This window comes from Onthophagus taurus, unplaced genomic scaffold (assembly GCF_036711975.1).
Source record: "Onthophagus taurus isolate NC unplaced genomic scaffold, IU_Otau_3.0 ScKx7SY_14, whole genome shotgun sequence".
Taxonomy (NCBI): domain Eukaryota; kingdom Metazoa; phylum Arthropoda; class Insecta; order Coleoptera; family Scarabaeidae; genus Onthophagus; species Onthophagus taurus.
In genome coordinates, this window is record NW_027248939.1 from 742797 (window position 1) to 769438 (window position 26642).

Consider the following 26642-nt stretch of genomic DNA (forward strand, 5'->3'; position numbering starts at 1 on the left):
AGAATTTCCGAATCATCTCGATGAAGTATTACTCTTTAGATCCATGTCGTTACTTCACAGCGCCGGGCTTCGGTTGGGATGCATTATTACGAATGACAGGGGTAAAATTAGAATTATTAATGGACATAGACATGTTACACTTCTTTAAAAATGGTATTCGCGGTGGATTAAGTATGTGCACTAAACGCAGTGCGAATGCTAACAATAAATTAATGATGGAATTTGATGAAACCAAAGACCCATCTTATATTTTGTAGCTCGACGCTACGAACTGTAGTGATTGATGTGATATCGTGACATGAGCTTTTTAAAATCCTCATTGTAAAATTCTTTTCCGTTTGCAGATTCTTCGGTATGTGTTTCCGCTTTTCCGATAGAATTGTTTCCATAGCTCGCGTAACTTCTTTGCCAGTTTTGTTTTTTAGTGGTACAGCCCATCCATACTTTGAGAAAGCATTAATAACTGTTAGAATATATTTAAAATTACCATTTGCTTTTGAATAAGGTATCATCTCCACTAAATCAGCTTGAAATAAGTCCGTTAAACCTTTTATAATAACATCATATACTTCTTCTTCTGCATGAGCTAATGGGTCAAGAGGAGAAGACGTGGGAGAAGATACCAACCTTTTTTCAGGAGTCGATGTAGTAAATTTTCGTCGTTGTTCTTTTACTGGAACTTTCGGTTTTCGAATAAAATATTCTGTCTCGGTTTTAGCTGGTACGTCAGAAATATCCGGCGAGTAACGTTGCATCTTAGATATCAACTTTTCTTCTTATGGAGATAGACTTCGTTTTGGAATGGATAGTAAAGGCGCTGTATCAAGCTTTGCGACAATATCCTGTAATGGCCTCGCGATGGGTACATATGCGGTTTCCGACCGAATCCTTGACTCCTCTAAGTCTTCTTTTAAAGAACGAATTTTGTCTCTCACGACTTCTCGTGCCGCGATAAGTTCTGCAGCTATCGTCTTGTTCATTGTATGATGTATGTGAAGTTACTACGAACTGTACAGCTGAAGTCGTTAGTTTTAAACTTCAACGAATTTATCAAAACCCTTACGGTAACGTCCCTTAGATACACTACAATCTAAATCAATAACTAGGATGCCGTGACTATTCTCCCAACAAGCTTCGCTAATTTCCTTTAGCCGATGAAACTCCATATCGCTCATTATGTGATCTTCAAATACGTGTTTTAAATTTGTTAAGTCTTGTTTAAATAACACCAAAAATTATATTACAATTATCGCGAACTAATTGTTTTGGAATTGCACAATAACTTTGACAAATTAGAAAGCAATCAATGTTTTTATGCCGACCATACGAAAAAAATTCCTTAATGACATTTTGACCTGTACAGGAAACATCGTCAAATACGACTACCGAATATTCTTTCGCATCTTCCGGTCGAATGAACTCGTCTATATTAGAAAATTCATAGTAACCGCACTCTTTTATAGGTTCAATTAAACGTCTTAAAAAATCGTACTTATTTTGGTATAACGAATTAGAGCATAAGTACAAGTTTAGGAAGCGCAACCCATTACGTACAACTAAAAGCGATAACATAGCATTTGTTTTTCCGACACCTGAGGGTCCTACAATTAAACCTCGCTTACATTTTCCACCAAATAAATTACTGTGTCTTGTAAAGTGTTCTTCGACCGAACCATTACTAAAATTTGCTATAGGCAGTGTTAGAAGTTGCGGTAAACACTTTAATTTCTCGTCGATCATGATTCTCGTACTAAATGAATTATAACATTAACAGGATAAGACTGAATGAAAATATAGCAAAAGAAACTATATATACATATATTTAAGAATAATAATAATAATTATAACACCTTAACCATTTAACCTAACATAACCTAACCTAACCTAAGGAAGAGGAGGAAAAATGGTTACCACTCCTCCTCCTCTTCCTGCTCATCCCGCACTTCATACGGGGGCGGAGGCGCTGCAGGTGTCGGTGTCGGAGGTTCTATCCCAGTCGAACAATGGTGTATGTGCATGTTTTGAACATGCACCTGCCCTCTCACCACTGCCGACTCTGAGACAATACTGTTTACCTAAGAAGATTATGAAATTAAAAACGTGCAAAAAAGATTATAGATATAGCCTACCAGCTGAAACAGGGTATCTACTTTTACCTCCAATGAAGCAACTCTTCGCTCCAACGTGAGCGCCCTCCCGACGTTGTTGCTACCGGACATCTTTTAGCTAGGAAGGGAAGTTATTAGTATGTAAAGAAGACAAAATGAATTCTCCTTTTTTCATTTCAACGGTTAATGTTGCAACGGTGATGTCGAGTGACGTTGTTAAAGAGTGGTTAGAACTCGACGCCAGCCCTTCCCTAAACTGTGAAAGTTCTCTCAAAGAGGTCTGCAATTGAAGTACCTTTGCATGAAGGTCTTTATAAAAATTTTGATACAAAATATTAATTTCGGTCAAAATTTCCTCTTTGGTTGTTTCTACTTTCGGGCTTAATGAGGGAATTTCGATGGTAGGAATGTTTATGTTAGTAGGGGGAGTGGGAATCGACGAAGCTTTAGAAAAAGAAGCCTTAGAAACAAAAGCTGCATTAATAGCTTTAAGGTATGTCCGGTTTTCGGTGCAGTGTTTTATGATAGGGACACATCGGCGTACCAACCTCCAATTTGCATTCATTTTCCGGCAATTCTTTTACCGGTATTGTTAAAATTCTTCTTAAAAATGTAGCTTTCTCACGTCCTTTTACGTACCCTACTTTTGTCGAACGACACAAATAACAAACGATCTCATCGAAACGAGACGCAGGAACAAACCCGTCGTTCCAATCAATACAATGATGATGACTCATTAACCAATTCGCCGTATTGCAAAATTTGGTAGATAGTGAAGAAAAGCTTCGACTAGGTTGAAACACGTAATGACTTATACAATGATTACTGTCGTAAGAAGCCAGTTCCTTTGGGATAAATTCTTCATCGTTTATCGTGAAACATTGAATGTCCAAACCAATAAAATCCCTTTGAAAAACCATTATATACCACTGTATGCAAACGTTTCCTTCGATGTTTAGAGATACATTAAATGACGTTGCTTCAACAGTACCACTATATTAATTGCTTAACCATTTTCGTAAGAGGCGAATACACAAATGCTCTGTCATGCAGAATTAATGCGTAAGCTGTCGTACCCTCCGGAATTGGATTTTTCGTCGAATACTCGATTTTTATTTCTACTCCGCTTTTATGTATTGCTTCCTGTTGATACGTGCAATTAACGGCGCGTAAGTTTTAAATTCTTCCGGTGAAAAGAAAGGTTCGCTTTCTTGATAGTAGTATGCTTGCTGAAATCTTGAATACATATCATACAAAATCGCATAGTGATTGTTATCAAAATCCACATTCAAATTATCGTACGGAAAACGTTCTCCGTTCAAGAAAACGGTTACGTTCGTTAAGTTTATATTATCAAATAATGCCATGTTTCCCTTAAATATGCCCTTTCGATTTGTTTGAAATCCGATGATTATAAATCTAGGCGTTTCCAATTGTGGAGCAGTTTTGACGGCCCAAGATTGCTTCGTAGTTTGAGGTAGTTGAGGGTACTCGTGTATTTCCCACGATCGAAAAGGAACGTGAATGTCTACGTTTCTTTCCGATAGTTTTGTTAATGCCAACTGTTCGCGTAATCCAACCGCCACGTGAGGAACTCTCCATATAATTTTATTAATGATCAATTTCAATTTTTCGTCGTTCGGAGCGGCTGCCGGTTGAAAGATGACGTCTGTATCATCGTGTCAGCGAATTAGCACAAGTTCCCGTCGAACGTTCATCATGATCTTTCTGAAATCTTCTGCGAATCCTAGCAACGTTTTTAGCGGAACGCTAAGACCGAAATTTCCATTTTTGTCTAAAGCCTTTGAAACACCCGCTACGTCATCTTTCCAAGGTTTTATGTGCCAACCGGCGTTCTCTAATTTCACCACCTCGTTCTGTGTAGATGAGAAATAACCCTTCATGCATGAGCTTATACCGACGTTCCGCACACCATCAACATGTACTCCGTTAATAAGATATCGAATATCGCTAAACATAAATGCAACGGGATTGTTAACCAATTGCCCCGTTGCGCTGGCATCTTTTGTTATACTTCCGTCCGCGGCTAACTTACGAACGCTACCCTCGACGTATAGATAACTCTCGCTCGGTAAAGTATAATTATCTATTTCCGGAATTGAAATTCTAATTTCGTCATTGTTATCGAACGTGGTCGATCCAAGCGGTTGATGCGAATGGAATTCATAACTTACGATAGAGTGATCTGTTTTTATATTATCGGATACTTTTAAAATGTCCATTACTTTAACACTTCGTATCCTAACTGAACTAAATACCTTCGATTGACTGGTGATAATCGATGAATGGATCGTCTTCTACTGCCGCTACGTTAACTGATGACGCGCGCTTTATAGTTTTCTCCATTAAACAATTTTCTCACTCTGTCTCTTCTTGACCACCGCATTCTTTTGTTTTGATATAACACTGTCATAACGTTAGTCAAATTTAAATATTTCAATTTAAATAATTCAATTTATCGATCTCAGGTGAACTCTCACTGTTATTTCTTCTTCTCTGAAGTCTACCAAGTTTCCGTCCTGATCAAGTATACGTACTGTTAAGCTACTAATCACGTTCGGTAAAACCGGTAAATAAATAGGCAGTTGTGGTGATTCGATTATTTTAAAACCTGAAGGAACGTTTGGGAAAAAATGATATAAAACGTGCACGGGAACTCCGTTATTATACGATCCCGTCACTAAATTACAATAAATTTGTAAGGCGTTCGTTTTATTTATGTTTACTACGAAATCGGATTCCACTTCCGTATCTCTAGGTAATATTTGAGGCTTGAAGCCAAGTAACGGCCCTATAGAATTATCGCATGCAAAATTAATTCGACGCGTACTTTTTATTAAAGAATGTTGTGTGTTATTATTCCCCTTAATCCTTATTACGACTCCTTTAGCGTGTCTTATCTCTAGCTGTTCATTCACGAACTCGGCAATATCATCAATATCGTACGTTCCAACAGGTACTATTATATTATTTTTAAAATGTCCTGTCTTATCTTCGTATTGGATTACGTTGTTGCTTTTATCAACGTTTGCTAAACTATTAAACGTTTCGAAATTTAAAAGAGCCAACTCGTAACTACCAAATTCGTTCAAATAGATCGGAGGATTAAAATTACAAGTCAATTCGGATGACTTTCCGGTCAACGTATATGTATATGTCGTGTGTATTGCTTCTTTCTCCATTACTTCTGAAACTAAACGTCTCTACACTCTAATAGGTCCTTTTATTACTTAGAAACTGCAGACACAACTGCCCGCAATTTTGATCTATTTCTCTTTGATATCGACAGTAATTATACTTTATTCTACCACCCCTACCGTCTGACAGCAAATATTGTTCGATTTCTTATGGCGGTCTTAAATCACCGTAACTGTCGAAATAGTATATGTCCTTGTCGTCTTTCTTATATGCGACCCAATGCGTTCCTCGTCCTTTCAAGTTGTCCAAGTTAACGATACCTCTGTCCTTCTTTTTAATCTTACTCGGGAGATTGTCTCTCATAAATATACCCCGGAAATGTGGAATTTTTAATACTTTCGCAAACTTTTCCAACTCGACGTTAGTTAACGCACGACGAGGTATTCGAACTAGTTTTTTGAACTAGTGGTTACAACACCGCAACCTTTCTTATAGGGTTTATTGAAGTAACCTGTGCCGGCAACATTATTCCCCTTTCCTTCAATAAACAAACCGCAACCTTTCTTATATGGTTTTATAGAAAATCCGCTACCTACGACCTTTGCTTCCATAGCCTTGTTATGTCTTCGTTCTTCATCTAATTGCTCTCTAGCTGTTTTGGCGTTGTTTATAGTTCTTGCAATAGCGGCAGCACCACCGCCGATACTACCTAGGGCACCTAAAGCTGCAAACAGGGGAATTAAAGGTAAAAAACCTCCCGTTTTCGGAATTCGAATAATTCGACCTCTAGGTCCGGAAATTCTTTTTCTTATCTTTTTCAAAGCTCCGTACGCCGCTTTAACGTTTGTCAACAAATTCTTAGTACCTGATCTCGATATTGCGTTGCGAGCGAACCGAAGTGCATCTACAAAAGATATAGCTCCACCACGCTTCACACGCGTTTGAACTTTTTTTAAAGGTCGTCGACCCGTACGATTTCTTTTTCTACCTACGCCCATACCGACCGCTACTTTTGCTTTCATTAAGGCGGCAACTGCGGACGATGCCACTTTTTCTCCAAGAGTAGTGTAACGAAGTTAAATTTTTTCTTTCTTTCTGGAAAAATTTATAACATCCGAATATACTTCCCACATTACCCCGACCTCCTACAGTTTCCGCCCGATTTAGAAAAATCCAAAAATTGATACCCTATCACCACCCACTTATGCAACTTTATTCGCATTTTCCTTAATTCCTTAATTTCCTTAATTAAACTTCAAATTTTCATGTTAATCCATTTAAAACCGTTAAACCTTTTTCCGAAAACGTTTCCTGACCGAATTTCAAATAAACAAAAGCAATTAGTGGAAATCGCCGAACGACGTAATTACCGAAAGCACATGGTTTCTGAAAATTATTATTTAAAATAATTAAATAACACCACAACGAAGTAAAATACGAAGAAGTATCAGTAATCAGTGTGTTACTGTAAACAAGGCCGACCGTCCCGAGTGAGTTTCAGCAGCCAGCGAGCTACCGTACAGCGACTATTTTTTTTATGATGCGGAATTAGAAATCGTAGAACAATCAAACCGATTTCAAACAATTACTAGTATCATGAAATAACAGTTGAATGATTCTAAAGACGATCCGATTATGATTAACATGATTATTAACCAAAATTATCCCGCATCTTAATTAATTAATTTACTTCATTCCTGATGGTCATCCATGTAAAATACTACCCGTATAGGATTGCCCCGGACACCGCCCAACTGCCGAAGCTACTTTGTGTTGAAGTGCGCGTTAATTAATACTGATTAATCGAAGTTAACGTGAAACACGCGGTCGGGAAAATGTTTATGTATGTAAGTGCCGTAAACGCTAACAAATTTTGATAATTATATTTTTGTAATTTTCCACATAAATAAGGGTATCTTTTGAATTATGAATCAAGTGAAGATATTGGGACTGCAACCAATTTTGGGGGAAATTAAAAAACCTCCTTTAATCAATCCAAGCTTTCGATTGTAATTTCAATCATCATCAGGGAGTACTACAAACAATAAACGGAACAAAACGGTCAAAAATAAACCAAAAGGGGACGAAAGGCTCACACGAGCAATCGCTACTTACATTGAGAGGCTAAGAACGTCTAAAGAACGTTGATGTTAATGAAACCCCATATAAAAACATAACTTATCTAACAGCGGCAGTTGTTACTCAAAAGCGACGACGAAGAACACAAGAAACCTTAACAACGACGCCAAAACGCTACGACCATTTTTGTGATCGATATTCGGCGAGAACGATCGATGAAGTACAAGGCGCCACCGTCTCTGGGGGAAAACGTGACAACACAAAAGTCACCACGTGAAATTAATACCAACTCCGGATCATAGGTGGCGTTGATCACTTAGAGCAAAATTGAAAAAGAGGCGGGAAAGGAGTTAGGAAACAGAGACTCACAAAAGATCTTAAAACGAGAAAAATAAGCGCTCTACCCTAATTTGGTACATACCAAAATCTTAAAAGTAAGGACCCTCAGGCCAAAATTAACAAACGGCAGAAGGCCGACGCAACAATAGATGTTGGCTCAAAGAGCTCACCCACGGAAGGGGATGAAAGAAACAAAATTAAAGGGGCAAGTTATAAGGGCCAGAAAACTGCCCTGTGTTAAAATTTCGTAAACAAACAGAAAAATACCAGTCAAAGAACAAGGTAACGACTACCAACCAATGTTGGAGTCACTAAAACCATATTGCACCCAAAGAAGAATCACTCAAGGTACCATTGGAACCATCACCCTTAGATGCCAAAATCAACCCACAATAAATATCGCTCAACCCCTGTGAGTCCGTTCTAAAATTAACTGTGTCTGAGGAAGACGCAATGTGAAACATCTCTAAAAACATCCTTTTGTAATAGACAGGCTCCCTCGTTATAACCTTAGCATTGTCAAAATCGAACCTGTGTCCAGTGGAAAGATGGTGCTCAATCAACGCTGTTCCTCCCGACTTCTTCATATCACAATCTCTACGATGTTGAGAAACCCTATTCTTGAAATATTGGGAAGTCGTGCCTATATAGCACTTCTCACAGCCCCCACAATCGATCCTATAGACCAAATTCGACTGTAATAGAGGGGGTGTAGGGTCTTTGAGATTAGAAAAGAACCTTTTTAACGGATTACACGTATATTTTGCCACTTTAATTGGACAATCCTTAAAGATCTTAGCTAGGTTCTCTGTCAAACCGGGAATGTGAGGAAGCTTGACATACTTAGAAGGAGTAGGGGGATCACCCTCGTCGGGTGGGTGAGTCATAGACCAATCTAACTGAGAAGGCGCCCGTCTAGAAGGGGCAGGGGAACCCATAGTTTCGGTGGAAAAAAGAATCTTTCTGACCAGGGTACGGGGGAAACCATTGTTACAAAAGATATCTGATAAAATCTTAAGATTCTTATCCCTGAACTCCGGATCGGAGATACGTAGAACCCTATTCTTCATACCCTTAAGAGTGTTTATCTTCATTTGTGTAGGGTGGCAAGAGAAAAAGTTGATAAATCTCCCAGAATAAGTTGGCTTTCTATACCAGTCCAAAATAACTCGTTGGTCTGATCTTCTAACCACAAGAGAATCCAAAAAGGGAACGCTATTATCAGACTCAGTCTCAATTGTAAATTGAATGTGGGGGTTGATAGAATTGAAGATCCTTAAACATTCACCCGCGCCATCCTCAGGAACTGCACAAATGATATCATCCACATATTTATAGATGAAAGGTAGTTGGAAGGGAAGAGAAGGGATACACGCATCAAGGACGAAGTCCATGACGATGTTAGCCAATATGGGACTCAGAGGGCTACCCATAGGGGTGCCAAACTTCTGCTTATACAGGGTACCCTTAAAAGAGAAGACCGAAGAGTTGAACAAAAATTCTATGATCCTGAGAAACAACTCCTGGGGAATGTCACAACAAGAAGACACCAAACTCCAATCTGTGACTAACCTCTCAGACACAAGTTCTAGAGGGACGTTGGTAAACAAAGAGACCACATCTAAAGAAATCAGCACGTAGCCGGGGGGCAGGACTAGGTCCTTCATCTTGTCCGAAAACGCGAAAGAGTCGCTGATGTTATAAGTCGATCTGTTAAAGAACACTTCTGTGAGAATGGTGGCCAAATAACTTGACAGACGGTAAGTAGGCGAACCCACAAACGACATGATGGGACGCAGAGGCACCTCAGCCTTATGAATTTTTGGAAGGCCATAGAACTTGGGGGCAACACCATTATGGCACACTAAAGACCCTTAGACTTCTTTGGTGATAAATTCACCATCCAAAAGGTCTTTACAAAGTTTATTTTGTTTTCTTTGTATAGTGAAAGTGGGATCTGACTTCAGGCGCTCATAAGTGGACGTATCACCTAGTAAAGCAAGAGCTTTAAGGTCATACTCAGTCTGATTGAGGACCACAGTAACCTGACCTTTATCGGCCGGCAAAACTAAAAGTGGATCAGCTCTCTCCTCTTTCAAAAACTTGGCTGTCGTAGTTTGAAGGTGAGAAATTAAACCCTCAATAGGAGAATTCCCAGATGTATTATAAAAGCCATTAGTGATGATGTTAGTGGCTCTAGCTCTACGGACATTGATGGTGTCACTAGGAACCCTCTTAAGGGAAGACTCAAGATCACTAAGCAATTGGGGGACAAGCAAGTTGTTAAACGTAACAGGTAACCCAAATTTGGGTCCCAAGGACAGAAAGTTGGACACATCTGCAGGGAACTGAACATTGGACTTATTCACGAACCATTTGTTATTGTTCGAGACTAATTTGTTAAACTTAAAGTCATCTACCAACTTTTCAAACTTTTTAACGTTACGATTTCTAATATTGTTAAAAGACTTTTTATAAGAGGCGATAAGGCGGTTTTTTAACTCATAATATACATCATTGGGGATTGTAGCCTTAACTGACTTATGCAAACTATTGTTTTCTAATGATAATCTTTTTAGGGTGGTAAAAACATTTGAAATCTCTAAATTAACAAACTTAATTCCCAACCTATGTAAAAAGGAGTGGATCCGCTCCGTTGTCTTCATCGAAGAACCATCTACCATGTTGAAAAGATGCCTGGAATTGTCCTTGACATGATTTGGGACGATCCCGGCACGTCTGCATCGCAAAAGGAAATGTTTTCTGTTATTGAAACTCGCCAATTTCTTGTTCACCCTCATCATCCTCTTGATGTCAGAGGCCGTCTGTTGTCCGTATGTAGTCACGATGTTAGATAAGAAGCCCATCTGGGAGTAGTAAAGTGGGTGGAAGTACTGGTTGTACTACGTTAGGAATCAAGTGAAGATATTGGGACTGCAACCAATTTTGGGGGAAATTAAAAAACCTCCTTTAATCAATCCAAGCTTTCGATTGTAATTTCAATCATCATCAGGGAGTACTACAAACAATAAACGGAACAAAACGGTCAAAAATAAACCAAAAGGGGACGAAAGGCTCACACGAGCAATCGCTACTTACATTGAGAGGCTAAGAACGTCTAAAGAACGTTGATGTTAATGAAACCCCATATAAAAACATAACTTATCTAACAGCGGCAGTTGTTACTCAAAAGCGACGACGAAGAACACAAGAAACCTTAACAACGACGCCAAAACGCTACGACCATTTTTGTGATCGATATTCGGCGAGAACGATCGATGAAGTACAAGGCGCCACCGTCTCTGGGGGAAAACGTGACAACACAAAAGTCACCACGTGAAATTAATACCAACTCCGGATCATAGGTGGCGTTGATCACTTAGAGCAAAATTGAAAAAGAGGCGGGAAAGGAGTTAGGAAACAGAGACTCACAAAAGATCTTAAAACGAGAAAAATAAGCGCTGTACCCTAATTTGGTACATACCAAAATCTTAAAAGTAAGGACCCTCAGGCCAAAATTAACAAACGGCAGAAGGCCGACGCAACAATAGATGTTGGCTCAAAGAGCTCACCCACGGAAGGGGATGAAAGAAACAAAATTAAAGGGGCAAGTTATAAGGGCCAGAAAACTGCCCTGTGTTAAAATTTCGTAAACAAACAGAAAAATACCAGTCAAAGAACAAGGTAACGACTACCAACCAATGTTGGAGTCACTAAAACCATATTGCACCCAAAGAAGAATCACTCGAGGTACCATTGGAACCATCACCCTTAGATGCCAAAATCAACCCACAATAAATATCGCTCAACCCCTGTGAGTCCGTTCTAAAATTAACTGTGTCTGAGGAAGACGCAATGTGAAACATCTCTAAAAAGATTATCATTAGAAAACAATAGTTTGCATAAGTCAGTTAAGGCTACAATCCCCAATGATGTATATTATGAGTTAAAAAACCGCCTTATCGCCTCTTATAAAAAGTCTTTTAACAATATTAGAAATCGTAACGTTAAAAAGTTTGAAAAGTTGGTAGATGACTTTAAGTTTAACAAATTAGTCTCGAACAATAACAAATGGTTCGTGAATAAGTCCAATGTTCAGTTCCCTGCAGATGTGTCCAACTTTCTGTCCTTGGGACCCAAATTTGGGTTACCTGTTACGTTTAACAACTTGCTTGTCCCCCAATTGCTTAGTGATCTAAGGGAAGACTCAATTCCCTTAAGAGGGTTCCTAGTGACACCATCAATGTCCGTAGAGCTAGAGCCACTAACATCATCACTAATGGCTTTTATAATACATCTGGGAATTCTCCTATTGAGGGTTTAATTTCTCACCTTCAAACTACGACAGCCAAGTTTTTGAAAGAGGAGAGAGCTGATCCACTTTTAGTTTTGCCGGCCGATAAAGGTCAGGTTACTGTGGTCCTCAATCAGACTGAGTATGACCTTAAAGCTCTTGCTTTACTAGGTGATACGTCCACTTATGAGCGCCTGAAGTCAGATCCCACTTTCACTATACAAAGAAAACAAAATAAACTTTGTAAAGACCTTTTGGATGGTGAATTTATCACCAAAGAAGTCTAAGGGTCTTTAGTGTGCCATAATGGTGTTGCCCCCAAGTTCTATGGCCTTCCAAAAATTCATAAGGCTGAGGTGCCTCTGCGTCCCATCATGTCGTTTGTGGGTTCGCCTACTTACCGTCTGTCAAGTTATTTGGCCACCATTCTCACAGAAGTGTTCTTTAACAGATCGACTTATAACATCAGCGACTCTTTCGCGTTTTCGGACAAGATGAAGGACCTAGTCCTGCCCCCCGGCTACGTGCTGATTTCTTTAGATGTGGTCTCTTTGTTTACCAACGTCCCTCTAGAACTTGTGTCTGAGAGGTTAGTCACAGATTGGAGTTTGGTGTCTTCTTGTTGTGACATTCCCCAGGAGTTGTTTCTCAGGATCATAGAATTTTTGTTCAACTCTTCGGTCTTCTCTTTTAAGGGTACCCTGTATAAGCAGAAGTTTGGCACCCCTATGGGTAGCCCTCTGAGTCCCATATTGGCTAACATCGTCATGGACTTCGTCCTTGATGCGTGTATCCCTTCTCTTCCCTTCCAACTACCTTTCATCTATAAATATGTGGATGATATCATTTGTGCAGTTCCTGAGGATGGCGCGGGTGAATGTTTAAGGATCTTCAATTCTATCAACCCCCACATTCAATTTACAATTGAGACTGAGTCTGATAATAGCGTTCCCTTTTTGGATTCTCTTGTGGTTAGAAGATCAGACCAACGAGTTATTTTGGACTGGTATAGAAAGCCAACTTATTCTGGGAGATTTATCAACTTTTTCTCTTGCCACCCTACACAAATGAAGATAAACACTCTTAAGGGTATGAAGAATAGGGTTCTACGTATCTCCGATCCGGAGTTCAGGGATAAGAATCTTAAGATTTTATCAGATATCTTTTGTAACAATGGTTTCCCCCGTACCCTGGTCAGAAAGATTCTTTTTTCCACCGAAACTATGGGTTCCCCTGCCCCTTCTAGACGGGCGCCTTCTCAGTTAGATTGGTCTATGACTCACCCACCCGACGAGGGTGATCCCCCTACTCCTTCTAAGTATGTCAAGCTTCCTCACATTCCCGGTTTGACAGAGAACCTAGCTAAGATCTTTAAGGATTGTCCAATTAAAGTGGCAAAATATACGTGTAATCCGTTAAAAAGGTTCTTTTCTAATCTCAAAGACCCTACACCCCCTCTATTACAGTCGAATTTGGTCTATAGGATCGATTGTGGGGGCTGTGAGAAGTGCTATATAGGCACGACTTCCCAATATTTCAAGAATAGGGTTTCTCAACATCGTAGAGATTGTGATATGAAGAAGTCGGGAGGAACAGCGTTGATTGAGCACCATCTTTCCACTGGACACAGGTTCGATTTTGACAATGCTAAGGTTATAACGAGGGAGCCTGTCTATTACAAAAGGATGTTTTTAGAGATGTTTCACATTGCGTCTTCCTCAGACACAGTTAATTTTAGAACGGACTCACAGGGGTTGAGCGATATTTATTGTGGGTTGATTTTGGCATCTAAGGGTGATGGTTCCAATGGTACCTCGAGTGATTCTTCTTTGGGTGCAATATGGTTTTAGTGACTCCAACATTGGTTGGTAGTCGTTACCTTGTTCTTTGACTGGTATTTTTCTGTTTGTTTACGAAATTTTAACACAGGGCAGTTTTCTGGCCCTTATAACTTGCCCCTTTAATTTTGTTTCTTTCATCCCCTTCCGTGGGTGAGCTCTTTGAGCCAACATCTATTGTTGCGTCGGCCTTCTGCCGTTTGTTAATTTTGGCCTGAGGGTCCTTACTTTTAAGATTTTGGTATGTACCAAATTAGGGTAGAGCGCTTATTTTTCTCGTTTTAAGATCTTTTGTGAGTCTCTGTTTCCTAACTCCTTTCCCGCCTCTTTTTCAATTTTGCTCTAAGTGATCAACGCCACCTATGATCCGGAGTTGGTATTAATTTCACGTGGTGACTTTTGTGTTGTCACGTTTTCCCCCAGAGACGGTGGCGCCTTGTACTTCATCGATCGTTCTCGCCGAATATCGATCACAAAAATGGTCGTAGCGTTTTGGCGTCGTTGTTAAGGTTTCTTGTGTTCTTCGTCGTCGCTTTTGAGTAACAACTGCCGCTGTTAGATAAGTTATGTTTTTATATGGGGTTTCATTAACATCAACGTTCTTTAGACGTTCTTAGCCTCTCAATGTAAGTAGCGATTGCTCGTGTGAGCCTTTCGTCCCCTTTTGGTTTATTTTTGACCGTTTTGTTCCGTTTATTGTTTGTAGTACTCCCTGATGATGATTGAAATTACAATCGAAAGCTTGGATTGATTAAAGGAGGTTTTTTAATTTCCCCCAAAATTGGTTGCAGTCCCAATATCTTCACTTGATTCCTAACGTAGTACAACCAGTACTTCCACCCACTTTACTACTCCCAGATGGGCTTCTTATCTAACATCGTGACTACATACGGACAACAGACGGCCTCTGACATCAAGAGGATGATGAGGGTGAACAAGAAATTGGCGAGTTTCAATAACAGAAAACATTTCCTTTTGCGATGCAGACGTGCCGGGATCGTCCCAAATCATGTCAAGGACAATTCCAGGCATCTTTTCAACATGGTAGATGGTTCTTCGATGAAGACAACGGAGCGGATCCACTCCTTTTTACATAGGTTGGGAATTAAGTTTGTTAATTTAGAGATTTCAAATGTTTTTACCACCCTAAAAAGATTATCATTAGAAAACAATAGTTTGCATAAGTCAGTTAAGGCTACAATCCCCAATGATGTATATTATGAGTTAAAAAACCGCCTTATCGCCTCTTATAAAAAGTCTTTTAACAATATTAGAAATCGTAACGTTAAAAAGTTTGAAAAGTTGGTAGATGACTTTAAGTTTAACAAATTAGTCTCGAACAATAACAAATGGTTCGTGAATAAGTCCAATGTTCAGTTCCCTGCAGATGTGTCCAACTTTCTGTCCTTGGGACCCAAATTTGGGTTACCTGTTACGTTTAACAACTTGCTTGTCCCCCAATTGCTTAGTGATCTTGAGTCTTCCCTTAAGAGGGTTCCTAGTGACACCATCAATGTCCGTAGAGCTAGAGCCACTAACATCATCACTAATGGCTTTTATAATACATCTGGGAATTCTCCTATTGAGGGTTTAATTTCTCACCTTCAAACTACGACAGCCAAGTTTTTGAAAGAGGAGAGAGCTGATCCACTTTTAGTTTTGCCGGCCGATAAAGGTCAGGTTACTGTGGTCCTCAATCAGACTGAGTATGACCTTAAAGCTCTTGCTTTACTAGGTGATACGTCCACTTATGAGCGCCTGAAGTCAGATCCCACTTTCACTATACAAAGAAAACAAAATAAACTTTGTAAAGACCTTTTGGATGGTGAATTTATCACCAAAGAAGTCTATAGGTCTTTAGTGTGCCATAATGGTGTTGCCCCCAAGTTCTATGGCCTTCCAAAAATTCATAAGGCTGAGGTGCCTCTGCGTCCCATCATGTCGTTTGTGGGTTCGCCTACTTACCGTCTGTCAAGTTATTTGGCCACCATTCTCACAGAAGTGTTCTTTAACAGATCGACTTATAACATCAGCGACTCTTTCGCATTTTCGGACAAGATGAAGGACCTAGTCCTGCCCCCCGGCTACGTGCTGATTTCTTTAGATGTGGTCTCTTTGTTTACCAACGTCCCTCTAGAACTTGTGTCTGAGAGGTTAGTCACAGATTGGAGTTTGGTGTCTTCTTGTTGTGACATTCCCCAGGAGTTGTTTCTCAGGATCATAGAATTTTTGTTCAACTCTTCGGTCTTCTCTTTTAAGGGTACCCTGTATAAGCAGAAGTTTGGCACCCCTATGGGTAGCCCTCTGAGTCCCATATTGGCTAACATCGTCATGGACTTCGTCCTTGATGCGTGTATCCCTTCTCTTCCCTTCCAACTACCTTTCATCTATAAATATGTGGATGATATCATTTGTGCAGTTCCTGAGGATGGCGCGGGTGAATGTTTAAGGATCTTCAATTCTATCAACCCCCACATTCAATTTACAATTGAGACTGAGTCTGATAATAGCGTTCCCTTTTTGGATTCTCTTGTGGTTAGAAGATCAGACCAACGAGTTATTTTGGACTGGTATAGAAAGCCAACTTATTCTGGGAGATTTATCAACTTTTTCTCTTGCCACCCTACACAAATGAAGATAAACACTCTTAAGGGTATGAAGAATAGGGTTCTACGTATCTCCGATCCGGAGTTCAGGGATAAGAATCTTAAGATTTTATCAGATATCTTTTGTAACAATGGTTTCCCCCGTACCCTGGTCAGAAAGATTCTTTTTTCCACCGAAACTATGGGTTCCCCTGCCCCTTCTAGACGGGCGCCTTCTCAGTTAGATTGGTCTATGACTCACCCACCCGACGAGGGTGATCCCCCTACTCCTTCTAAGTATGTCAAGCTTCCTCACATTCCCGGTTTGACAGAGAACCTAGCTAAGATCTTTAAGGATTGTCCAATTAAAGTGGCAAAATATACGTGTAATCCGTTAAAAAGGTTCTTTTCTAATCTCAAAGACCCTACACCCCCTCTATTACAGTCGAATTTGGTCTATAGGATCGATTGTGGGGGCTGTGAGAAGTGCTATATAGGCACGACTTCCCAATATTTCAAGAATAGGGTTTCTCAACATCGTAGAGATTGTGATATGAAGAAGTCGGGAGGAACAGCGTTGATTGAGCACCATCTTTCCACTGGACACAGGTTCGATTTTGACAATGCTAAGGTTATAACGAGGGAGCCTGTCTATTACAAAAGGATGTTTTTAGAGATGTTTCACATTGCGTCTTCCTCAGACACAGTTAATTTTAGAACGGACTCACAGGGGTTGAGCGATATTTATTGTGGGTTGATTTTGGCATCTAAGGGTGATGGTTCCAATGGTACCTCGAGTGATTCTTCTTTGGGTGCAATATGGTTTTAGTGACTCCAACATTGGTTGGTAGTCGTTACCTTGTTCTTTGACTGGTATTTTTCTGTTTGTTTACGAAATTTTAACACAGGGCAGTTTTCTGGCGCTTATAACTTGCCCCTTTAATTTTGTTTCTTTCATCCCCTTCCGTGGGTGAGCTCTTTGAGCCAACATCTATTGTTGCGTCGGCCTTCTGCCGTTTGTTAATTTTGGCCTGAGGGTCCTTACTTTTAAGATTTTGGTATGTACCAAATTAGGGTAGAGCGCTTATTTTTCTCGTTTTAAGATCTTTTGTGAGTCTCTGTTTCCTAACTCCTTTCCCGCCTCTTTTTCAATTTTGCTCTAAGTGATCAACGCCACCTATGATCCGGAGTTGGTATTAATTTCACGTGGTGACTTTTGTGTTGTCACGTTTTCCCCCAGAGACGGTGGCGCCTTGTACTTCATCGATCGTTCTCGCCGAATATCGATCACAAAAATGGTCGTAGCGTTTTGGCGTCGTTGTTAAGGTTTCTTGTGTTCTTCGTCGTCGCTTTTGAGTAACAACTGCCGCTGTTAGATAAGTTATGTTTTTATATGGGGTTTCATTAACATCAACGTTCTTTAGACGTTCTTAGCCTCTCAATGTAAGTAGCGATTGCTCGTGTGAGCCTTTCGTCCCCTTTTGGTTTATTTTTGACCGTTTTGTTCCGTTTATTGTTTGTAGTACTCCCTGATGATGATTGAAATTACAATCGAAAGCTTGGATTGATTAAAGGAGGTTTTTTAATTTCCCCCAAAATTGGTTGCAGTCCCAATATCTTCACTTGATTCCTAACGTAGTACAACCAGTACTTCCACCCACTTTTGAATTATGTTATAAATTTTTCCGATAATTATTTTTAATTAATTGTTAATTACTCCGCTATTCCTTAATCAATTTAATCCGCTCAAAAAAGGGATTTAGTTAATTTTGTACCCCGCATCCGATAGCGCCGATAAAATTTTGCTATTGTCATTAATTAGCCCCCCACATTATAATTTAGTTTTGATAACTTGTTTTAATACGATCCCCCACTCGGAAAAATCCAGTTTTCACCCCGAACAAGTATAAATAGCCGGTCAAAATTTCATTTTAAATCAGTCTTCAACTGTCTCGATCAGTCTTCAACTGTCTCGATCAGTCTTCAACTGTCTCAACGAGTCTTCAACTGTCTCGATCAGTCTTCGACCGTTCTAGATTAGTCTTCGACATTCTTCAAGAGTCTTCAGCCGTCATCAACCGTCTTCAAGAAGTTCGCCAGACTTCACCGAAAAATCTCCGAATTTTGGAAATAACCGAGTTTCATCGTAAGTTTGTTTTCGGTCTTGCAATTGTGGGACCAGACATTTACCGGTTATATATATTTAAATAAAGATTTTTTTTACCTTCCTCCGTAAACTCCTATGTTGATTTTTTTTTAATTATTAATAAACGTTGATTTTATTTCTTAATTTATGAACCACATTTTTTTTTTAACCCTCTCTCAAACACCCTGAATCTCCGACTGTAACCCCCAAAAGCTACTTGAAGGAGAAAGAGTTCCTTAACTCTCTAAACATAAGGTGGCGCCCGAGACCGATAACATCCCGAACATAAAAAAAAAGAGGCACCAAGACCCCTTTCCGAGGACCGAACCAGGAAAGGACGTCGCAAATTTTGGTGCCCGAGCAGGGACCGTTTTTCCGAACATACGGAAGAAGAGTAGGGACCGTTTTTCCGAATATTAGAAAAAAAAAATTAAACCGATAATTAAAAATGAATACCGGCGAAGAACACCTTGAACCACCAGTCGAAGGACCCAGTCAGGATGTAGCAAATGTGCGAACGGAAATAAAAAGTCAAGTCACGTTGTAACGCAAATTGGTTTTACTCTCTTTTTAAATTGTCCCACAAATTGGTGACCCCGAACAAGAACTAACCCGACATCGAAAAAGAAGTAACCCAACGTTAAATTATAAGAACCAATAAGAACCCGACGTTTTGGAGAAAGAAGTGAAAGATTTGACGTAAATTAGAATTGTCTTCGTCGTTTTCTTCATCCAATTCTCCCCAACCTCGCACCAGTGACCGAGCTTGCTATTTTTCCACAACCACAACGACTTGGTGTTACCTATCCAGCGGCCATCCACGAGTCTACATCCGGATTTTTAGAGACGAAACCTACATTGCAGGTATTTCGATTTCTGGTAAGGGTTAATAAGTGTTGATCAGCAATATAATTATTTGAACCTAAATAAGTAACCTACCTAATCATGAATACTTCTAGTGATCAAAGCGTTGACATTGTCACCAACATTAGATTGCCTCCCTTCTGGAATGCAAATCCTGCTGCATGGTTTCATCAAATTGAAGCGCAATTCAACCTGTCAAGAATAACTAATGATAAAACAAAATATAATTTGGTAATTACGCATTTGCCTACCGAGATAGTTTCGATTGTTTACGACGTCGTAGATGCTCCACCGGATATCGATTCATACTTATATTTAAAAAACACTTTGATCAATAGGCTTTCTCTAAGTGAAGAGAAACGTCTTGATGATCTCCTTTCCGGCTCTCAGATGGGAGATCAAAAACCATCTGATTTCTATAGGAGTATGTTATCGACAGTCGGTGGATCGCAAGTCGTAAGTCCAAATTTATTGCTAAAACTTTGGCAGAGAAGATTACCCCAAACTATCTCGGTAGCGTTATTGTCTTCAGGTAAAGATGACATCAATGATTTGCTTAACATAGCCGATAAAATCTGGGATTCATTATCTTTTTCAACGACTCGTTTTCCTAAAATTGAAGTCAACAAAATTAACGACGAGTCCTCTTCCAATGTGCATACAACTACTCAATTTTTACAAGCCATAAATAACCTTTCAGTTTCTATTGATAAAAACTCACAACAACTTCATCAATGGCAATCAAATATCCAGACGAGCATTAACTCTCTTGCTGCTCGACTTAACGAACCTGACATAGCAACAAATCTTTGCTATAATTGTAAGATGTTAAGGTATCGATCACCTCGTCCAAGAAGTTCTTCCAGGCAACGTCAAAACCATATCTGTTATTATCATTCCAAGTATGGCGATAAAGCACGAAACTGCAAAAAAGAATGTATGTTTTATAATTCCTTTAAAGACACAAATCTTTCATCATCTTCACAGAACCAAAAAAACTGAAACAAGTTTCGCTAGAGAACAACAATTCAATAAATTCAAAACTTGATTCAAAACAATTCAATGAACGACGAACGCACCCGATAATTAATCAAATCAGTTCTCGTCTTTATGTTTACGATAACCAATCCAATTTAAATTTTCTGATTGATACAGGAGCAGACATCTCTGTGCTGCCTTATAAATTCTTTCGTAAACATAAGAGAGATACCATTTCTACATTAACGGCTGCAAATGGTACGCCAATAATTACCTATGGAGAAAAATTGTTAACATTAACATTGCAATTAAGAAGAAATTTTCCACATGTTTTCACAATTGCTGATGTCAACAAACCAATTATTGGCGCTGATTTCTTAAACAATTTCGACATTATCGTCGACATCAAAAATCGTCGTTTAATTGATAATACTACCAAATTATCTTCAATAGGTAGCATCAAAAAATCTTTTATACCAATACCCAAACTCTTCTCTATCGAAACTAAATTCACTTCTCTCGTTAAATCTTTCCCAAAATTAACTTCATCACCTAATTTTTTATCTCCAATTAAACACACAACGCAACATCGAATCATTACAAACACTCACTTGCCGTTTTGTCGTCCAAGACGTTTAGACCCCATAAAATTTTCTATCGCTAAAAAAGATTCGAATGATTGGCGGCCATGTGGCGACTATCGTCAATTGAACCTTCCCACAATACCTGATCGCTATCCATTACCTCATATCTATGACTTCAATCTGCATCTTCATGGTTGTACAATATTTTCTAAAGTCGATCTTGTACGTGCATACCATCAGGTACCTGTGGCTGAAGAAGATATTCCCAAAACAGTGATTTCAACACCATTTGGCTTATTCGAATTTCTGAGAATGCCCTTTGCCCTCAAAAATGCCACCCAAACGTTCCAACGCTTCATGAACGAAGTACTTTCTGGTCTAGATTTCATATTTGCCTATTTGGATGATATCCTTGTCGCAAGTAAAAACGAAGAAGACCATTTACTTCACTTATCAACACTCTTTGAGAGGTTAAGCGCTTACGGTATCAATATCCAACCATCAAAATGTCTTTTTGGAGTTTCCTCTTTAGATTTCCTTGCGCATGAAATCTCTTCAGAAGGAATCCGCCCTTCTCAATTGAAAGTAAAATCTATTAATGATTTTCCAAAACCTACAAATTTAAAGGAACTTCAAAGATTTTTAGGGATGATAAACTACTTTCACAGGTTCGTACCAAATTTTTCAGAGATATTACGACCTCTTTATAATTTGGCAACTTCCCTTCGTTCCAAAACACAACTTATACTTTGGTCTCAAGAAAATTCCAATTCTTTTGTTTCGGCCAAAAGTGCTTTAGCAAATTCGATCGCTTTAGCTCATCCTTGCCCTGGTGCTGCTTTACATTTAACCACAGACGCTTCCGACACTGCTATGGGAGCCGTTCTTTCGCAAGCAGTTGATAATTTTACAGCACCACTTGCTTTTTATTCAAAAAAGCTCACTTCTACTCAATCGAAATATTCCACTTTTGATCGTGAATTATTGGCAATTTATTCCGCCATTAAATTTTTTACGCATTACCTACATGGAAATCATTTTACAATTTTTACTGATCACAAACCGTTAATAAATTCCTTTTTTAGCCTTTCAGATAAAACTCCTGGCCAAACCCTTTACCTAAATTATATAACACAATTTACCTCAGATATCAAATTTATTAAAGGTAACTCTAATATTGTAGCCGATGCTTTGTCACGAATCACTATTGAATCCCTTTCATCTAATTATCCATTGCCTGAGGACATACGAGCAGTCCAAGTCAAAGATGAGGAGTTAAATCATCTTCTACGCAATCAATTTTCGAACAATACTCCATACCAATTATCTCTTCAAACGGTTGCAAATACAAAATGGCCGAAATCACTTTTGGCCGAAACAAAAGAATTGGAATTTTCTTGAGACCAAAGTATAAGTTGTGTTTTGGAACGAAGGGAAGTTGCCAAATTATAAAGAGGTCGTAATATCTCTGAAAAATTTGGTACGAACCTGTGAAAGTAGTTTATCATCCCTAAAAATCTTTGAAGTTCCTTTAAATTTGTAGGTTTTGGAAAATCATTAATAGATTTTACTTTCAATTGAGAAGGGCGGATTCCTTCTGAAGAGATTTCATGCCCAAGGAAATCTAAAGAGGAAACTCCAAAAAGACATTTTGATGGTTGGATATTGATACCGTAAGCGCTTAACCTCTCAAAGAGTGTTGATAAGTGAAGTAAATGGTCTTCTTCGTTTTTACTTGCGACAAGGATATCATCCAAATAGACAAATATGAAATCTAGACCAGAAAGTACTTCGTTCATGAAGCGTTGGAACGTTTGGGCGGCATTTTTGAGGCCAAAGGGCATTCTCAAAAATTCGAATAAGCCAAATGGTGTTGAAATCGCTGTTTTGGGAATATCCTCTTCAGCCACAAGTACCTGATGGTATGCACGTACAAGATCGACTTTAGAAAATATTGTACAACCATGAAGATGCAGATTGAAGTCATGGATATGAGGTAATGGATAGCGATCAGGTATTGTGGCAAGGTTCAATTGACGATAGTCGCCACATGGCCGCCAATCATTCGAATCTTTTTTAGGCACCATGTGCAATGGGGAAGAAACTTGTGAAGAAGATGGCCGACAGATTCCAAGTGATACCATGTGTTCAAATTCTTTTTTAGCGATAGAAAATTTTATGGGGTCTAAACGTCTTGGACGACAAAACGGCAAGTGAGTGTTTGTAATGATTCGATGTTGCGTTGTGTGTTTAATTGGAGATAAAAAATTAGGTGATGAAGTTAATTTTGGGAAAGATTTAACGAGAGAAGTGAATTTAGTTTCGATAAAGAAGAGTTTGGGTATTGGTATAAAAGATTTTTTGATGCTACCTATTGAAGATAATTTGGTAGTATTATCAATTAAACGACGATTTTTGATGTCGACGATAATGTCGAATTTGTTTAAGAAATCAGCGCCAATAATTGGTTTGTTGACATCAGCAATTGTGAAAACATGTGGAAAATTTCTTCTTAATTGCAATGTTAATATTAACAATTTTTCTCCATAGGTAATTATTGGCGTACCATTTGCAGCCGTTAATGTAGAAATGGTATCTCTCTTATGTTTACGAAAGAATTTATAAGGCAGCACAGAGATGTCTGCTCCTGTATCAATCAGAAAATTTAAATTGGATTGGTTATCGTAAACATAAAGACGAGAACTGATTTGATTAATTATCGGGTGCGTTCGTCGTTCATTGAATTGTTTTGAATCAAGTTTTGAATTTATTGAATTGTTGTTCTCTAGCGAAACTTGTTTCAGTTTTTTTGGTTCTGTGAAGATGATGAAAGATTTGTGTCTTTAAAGGAATTATAAAACATACATTCTTTTTTGCAGTTTCGTGCTTTATCGCCATACTGGGAATGATAATAACAGATATGGTTTTGACGTTGCCTGGAAGAACTTCTTGGACGAGGTGATCGATACCTTAACATCTTACAATTATAGCAAAGATTTGTTGGTATGTCAGGTTCGTTAAGTCGAGCAGCAAGAGAGTTAATGCTCGTCTGGATATTTGATTGCCATTGATGAAGTTGTTGTGAGTTTTTATCAATAGAAACTGAAAGGTTATTTAAGGCTTGTAAAAATTGAGTAGTTGTATGCACATTGGAAGAGGACTCGTCGTTAATTTTGTTGACTTCAATTTTAGGAAAACGAATCGTTGAAAAAGATAATGAATCCCAGATTTTATCGGCTATGTTAAGCAAATCATTGATGTCATCTTTACCTGAAGACAATAACGCTACCGAGATAGTTTGGGGTAATCTTCTCTGCCAAAGTTTTAGCAATAAATTTGGACTTACGACTTGCGATCCACCGACTGTCGATAACATACTCCTATAGAAATCAGATGGTTTTTGATCTCCCATCTGAGAGCCGGAAAGGAGATCATCACGACGTTTCTCTTCACTTAGAGAAAACCTATTGATCAAAGTGTTTTTTAAATATAAGTATGAATCGATATCCGGTGGAGCATCTACGACGTCGTAAACAATCGACACTATCTGGGTAGGCAAATGCGTAATAACCAAATTATATTTTGTTTTATCATTAGTTATTCTTGACAGGTTGAATTGCGCTTCAATTTGATGAAACCATGCAGCAGGATTTGCATTCCAGAAGGGAGGCAATCTAATGTTGGTGACAATGTCAACGCTTTGATCACTAGAAGTATTCATGATTGCGGTAGGATACTTATTTAGGTTCAAATAATTATATTGCTGATCAACACTTATTAACCCTTACCAGAAATCGAAATACCTGCAATGTAGGTTTCGTCTCTAAAAATCCGAATGTAGACTCGTGGATGGCCGCTGGATAGGTATCACCAAGTCGTTGTGGATGTGGAAAAATAGCAGGCTCGGTCACTGGTGCGAGGTTGGGGAGAATTGGATGAAGAAAACGACGACGACAATTCTAATTTACGTCAAATCTTTCACTTCCTTCTCCAAAACGTCGGGTTCTTATTGGTTCTTATAACTTAACGTTGGGTTACTTCTTTTTCGATGTCGGGTTAGTTCTTGTTCGGGGTCACCAATTTGTGGGACAATTTAAAAAGAGAGTAAAACCAATTTGCGTTACAACGTGACTTGACTTTTTATTTTGTAATAATAATAATAAACAACACTTTTTGTATCTCTATGGATTTACAATTTTTGTTAAACAAGAACTTATTACTATGATTTATATTTTGATGAATTCATTTATGATTTAATTTTAATTGTGATGGTTGCCACAATGACGTTATACGCCGTTCGGAGCCATGCTTGAACTTTCTATCACTTTTGGTTCCGATAATTCTGTTGACCATATTTGTGATATTCAGGCGCCAAATGACATGTTGGAGTATGTTAGAGATAAAAAACAAAATGTGCCCAAAACGTGATATTATGACGTTATACGCCGTTCTGAGCCATGTTTGAACTTTCTATCACTTTTGGTTCCGATAATTCTGTTGACCATATTTGTGATATTCAGGCGCCAAATGACATGTTGGAGTATGTTAGAGATAAAAAACAAAATGTGCCCAAAACGTGATATTATGACGTTATACGCCGTTCTGAGACGTGTTTGAACTTTCTATCACTTTTGGTTCCGGTAATTCTGTCGAACATATATGTGATATTGAGAGGCCAAATGTCATATTGGAGCATGTTGGAGATAAAAAACAAAATGCGCCCAACGTGATATTATGATGTTATACGCCGCTTTGAGCCATGTTTGAACTTTCTATCACTTTTGGTTCCAATAATTCTGTTGACCATATTTGTGATATTCAGGCGCCAAATGACATGTAAACGGAGATAAAAAACAAAATGTGCCCAAAACGTGATATTATGACGTTATACGCCGCTCTGAGCCATGTTTGAACTTTCTATCACCTTTGGTTCCGGTAATTCTGTCGACCATATATGTGACATTCAGACGCCACATGACATGTTACAGCATGTTGGAGATAAAAAACAAAATGTGAACAAAACGTGATATTATGACGTTACACGCTGTTCTGAGCCATGTTTGAACTTTCTATCACTTTCGGTTCCGATAATTCTGTTGACCATATTTGTGATATTCAGACGCCAAATGACATCTTTGAGCATGTTGGAGATAAAAAACAAAATGTGCCCAAAACGTGATATTATGACGTTATACGCCGTTCTGAGACATGTTTGAACTTTCTATCACTTTTGGTTCCGATAATTCTGTTGACCATATTTGTGATATTCAGGCGCCAAATGACATCTTGGAGCATGTTGGAGATAAAAAACAAAATGTGCCCAAAACGTGATATTATAACATTATACGCCGTTCTGAGACATGTTTGAACTTTCTATCACTTTTGGTTCCGATAATTCTGTTGACCATATTTGTGATATTCAGGCGCCAAATGACATCTTGGAGCATGTTGGAGATAAAAAACAAAATGCGTCCAAAACGTGATATTATGACGTTATACGCCGTTCTGAGCCATGTTTGAACTTTCTATCAATTTTGGTTCCGATAATTCTGTTGACCATATATGTGATATTCAGGCGCACCATGACATGTTGGAGCATGTTGGAGATAAAAAACAAAATGTGCCCAAAACGTGATATTATGACGTTATACGCCGTTCTGAGACATGT

General features: G+C 38.8%; 1 protein-coding gene and 4 long non-coding RNA genes across 6 annotated transcripts; 3 read left to right on the top strand and 2 right to left on the bottom strand.

The window, feature by feature from the left end:
- Positions 1-3790: 3790 nt before the first annotated feature.
- LOC139432302 (uncharacterized) lies at positions 3791-4351 on the bottom strand. Its single transcript, XM_071200794.1, has one exon. It carries the CDS (start codon positions 4349-4351, stop codon positions 3791-3793), a length of 561 nt encoding a protein of 186 aa, XP_071056895.1.
- A 7551-nt stretch (positions 4352-11902) lies between these two features.
- LOC139432280 (uncharacterized) lies at positions 11903-18600 on the top strand. Its single transcript, XR_011642131.1, has 3 exons — positions 11903-14443; positions 14524-17845; positions 17926-18600. It is a non-coding gene; the product is annotated as an uncharacterized lncRNA (long non-coding RNA).
- Positions 18601-20347: 1747 nt separating this feature from the next.
- On the bottom strand, positions 20348-21060 carry LOC139432291 (uncharacterized). Of its 2 annotated transcripts, XR_011642140.1 has the most exons (4): positions 21002-21060; positions 20827-20942; positions 20718-20766; positions 20348-20664 (listed from the first exon to the last, which is right to left on the bottom strand). It is a non-coding gene; the product is annotated as an uncharacterized lncRNA (long non-coding RNA). The 2 variants fall into 2 exon arrangements; XR_011642139.1 differs by having other exon boundaries at positions 20827-21052.
- Positions 21061-22895: 1835 nt separating this feature from the next.
- Positions 22896-23302, top strand: LOC111416707 (uncharacterized). The gene is made up of 3 exons (XR_011642164.1): positions 22896-23001; positions 23055-23187; positions 23247-23302. It is a non-coding gene; the product is annotated as an uncharacterized lncRNA (long non-coding RNA).
- A 10-nt stretch (positions 23303-23312) lies between these two features.
- LOC139432326 (uncharacterized) lies at positions 23313-23842 on the top strand. The gene is made up of 3 exons (XR_011642166.1): positions 23313-23471; positions 23525-23697; positions 23779-23842. It is a non-coding gene; the product is annotated as an uncharacterized lncRNA (long non-coding RNA).
- The last annotated feature ends 2800 nt before the right edge of the window (positions 23843-26642 follow it).

Bases quoted from the DNA above. Each gene is read 5' to 3' on its own strand.
- LOC139432302 (XM_071200794.1), bottom strand. From the start codon at position 4,351: ATGGACATTTTAAAAGTATCCGATAATATAAAAACAGATCACTCTATC.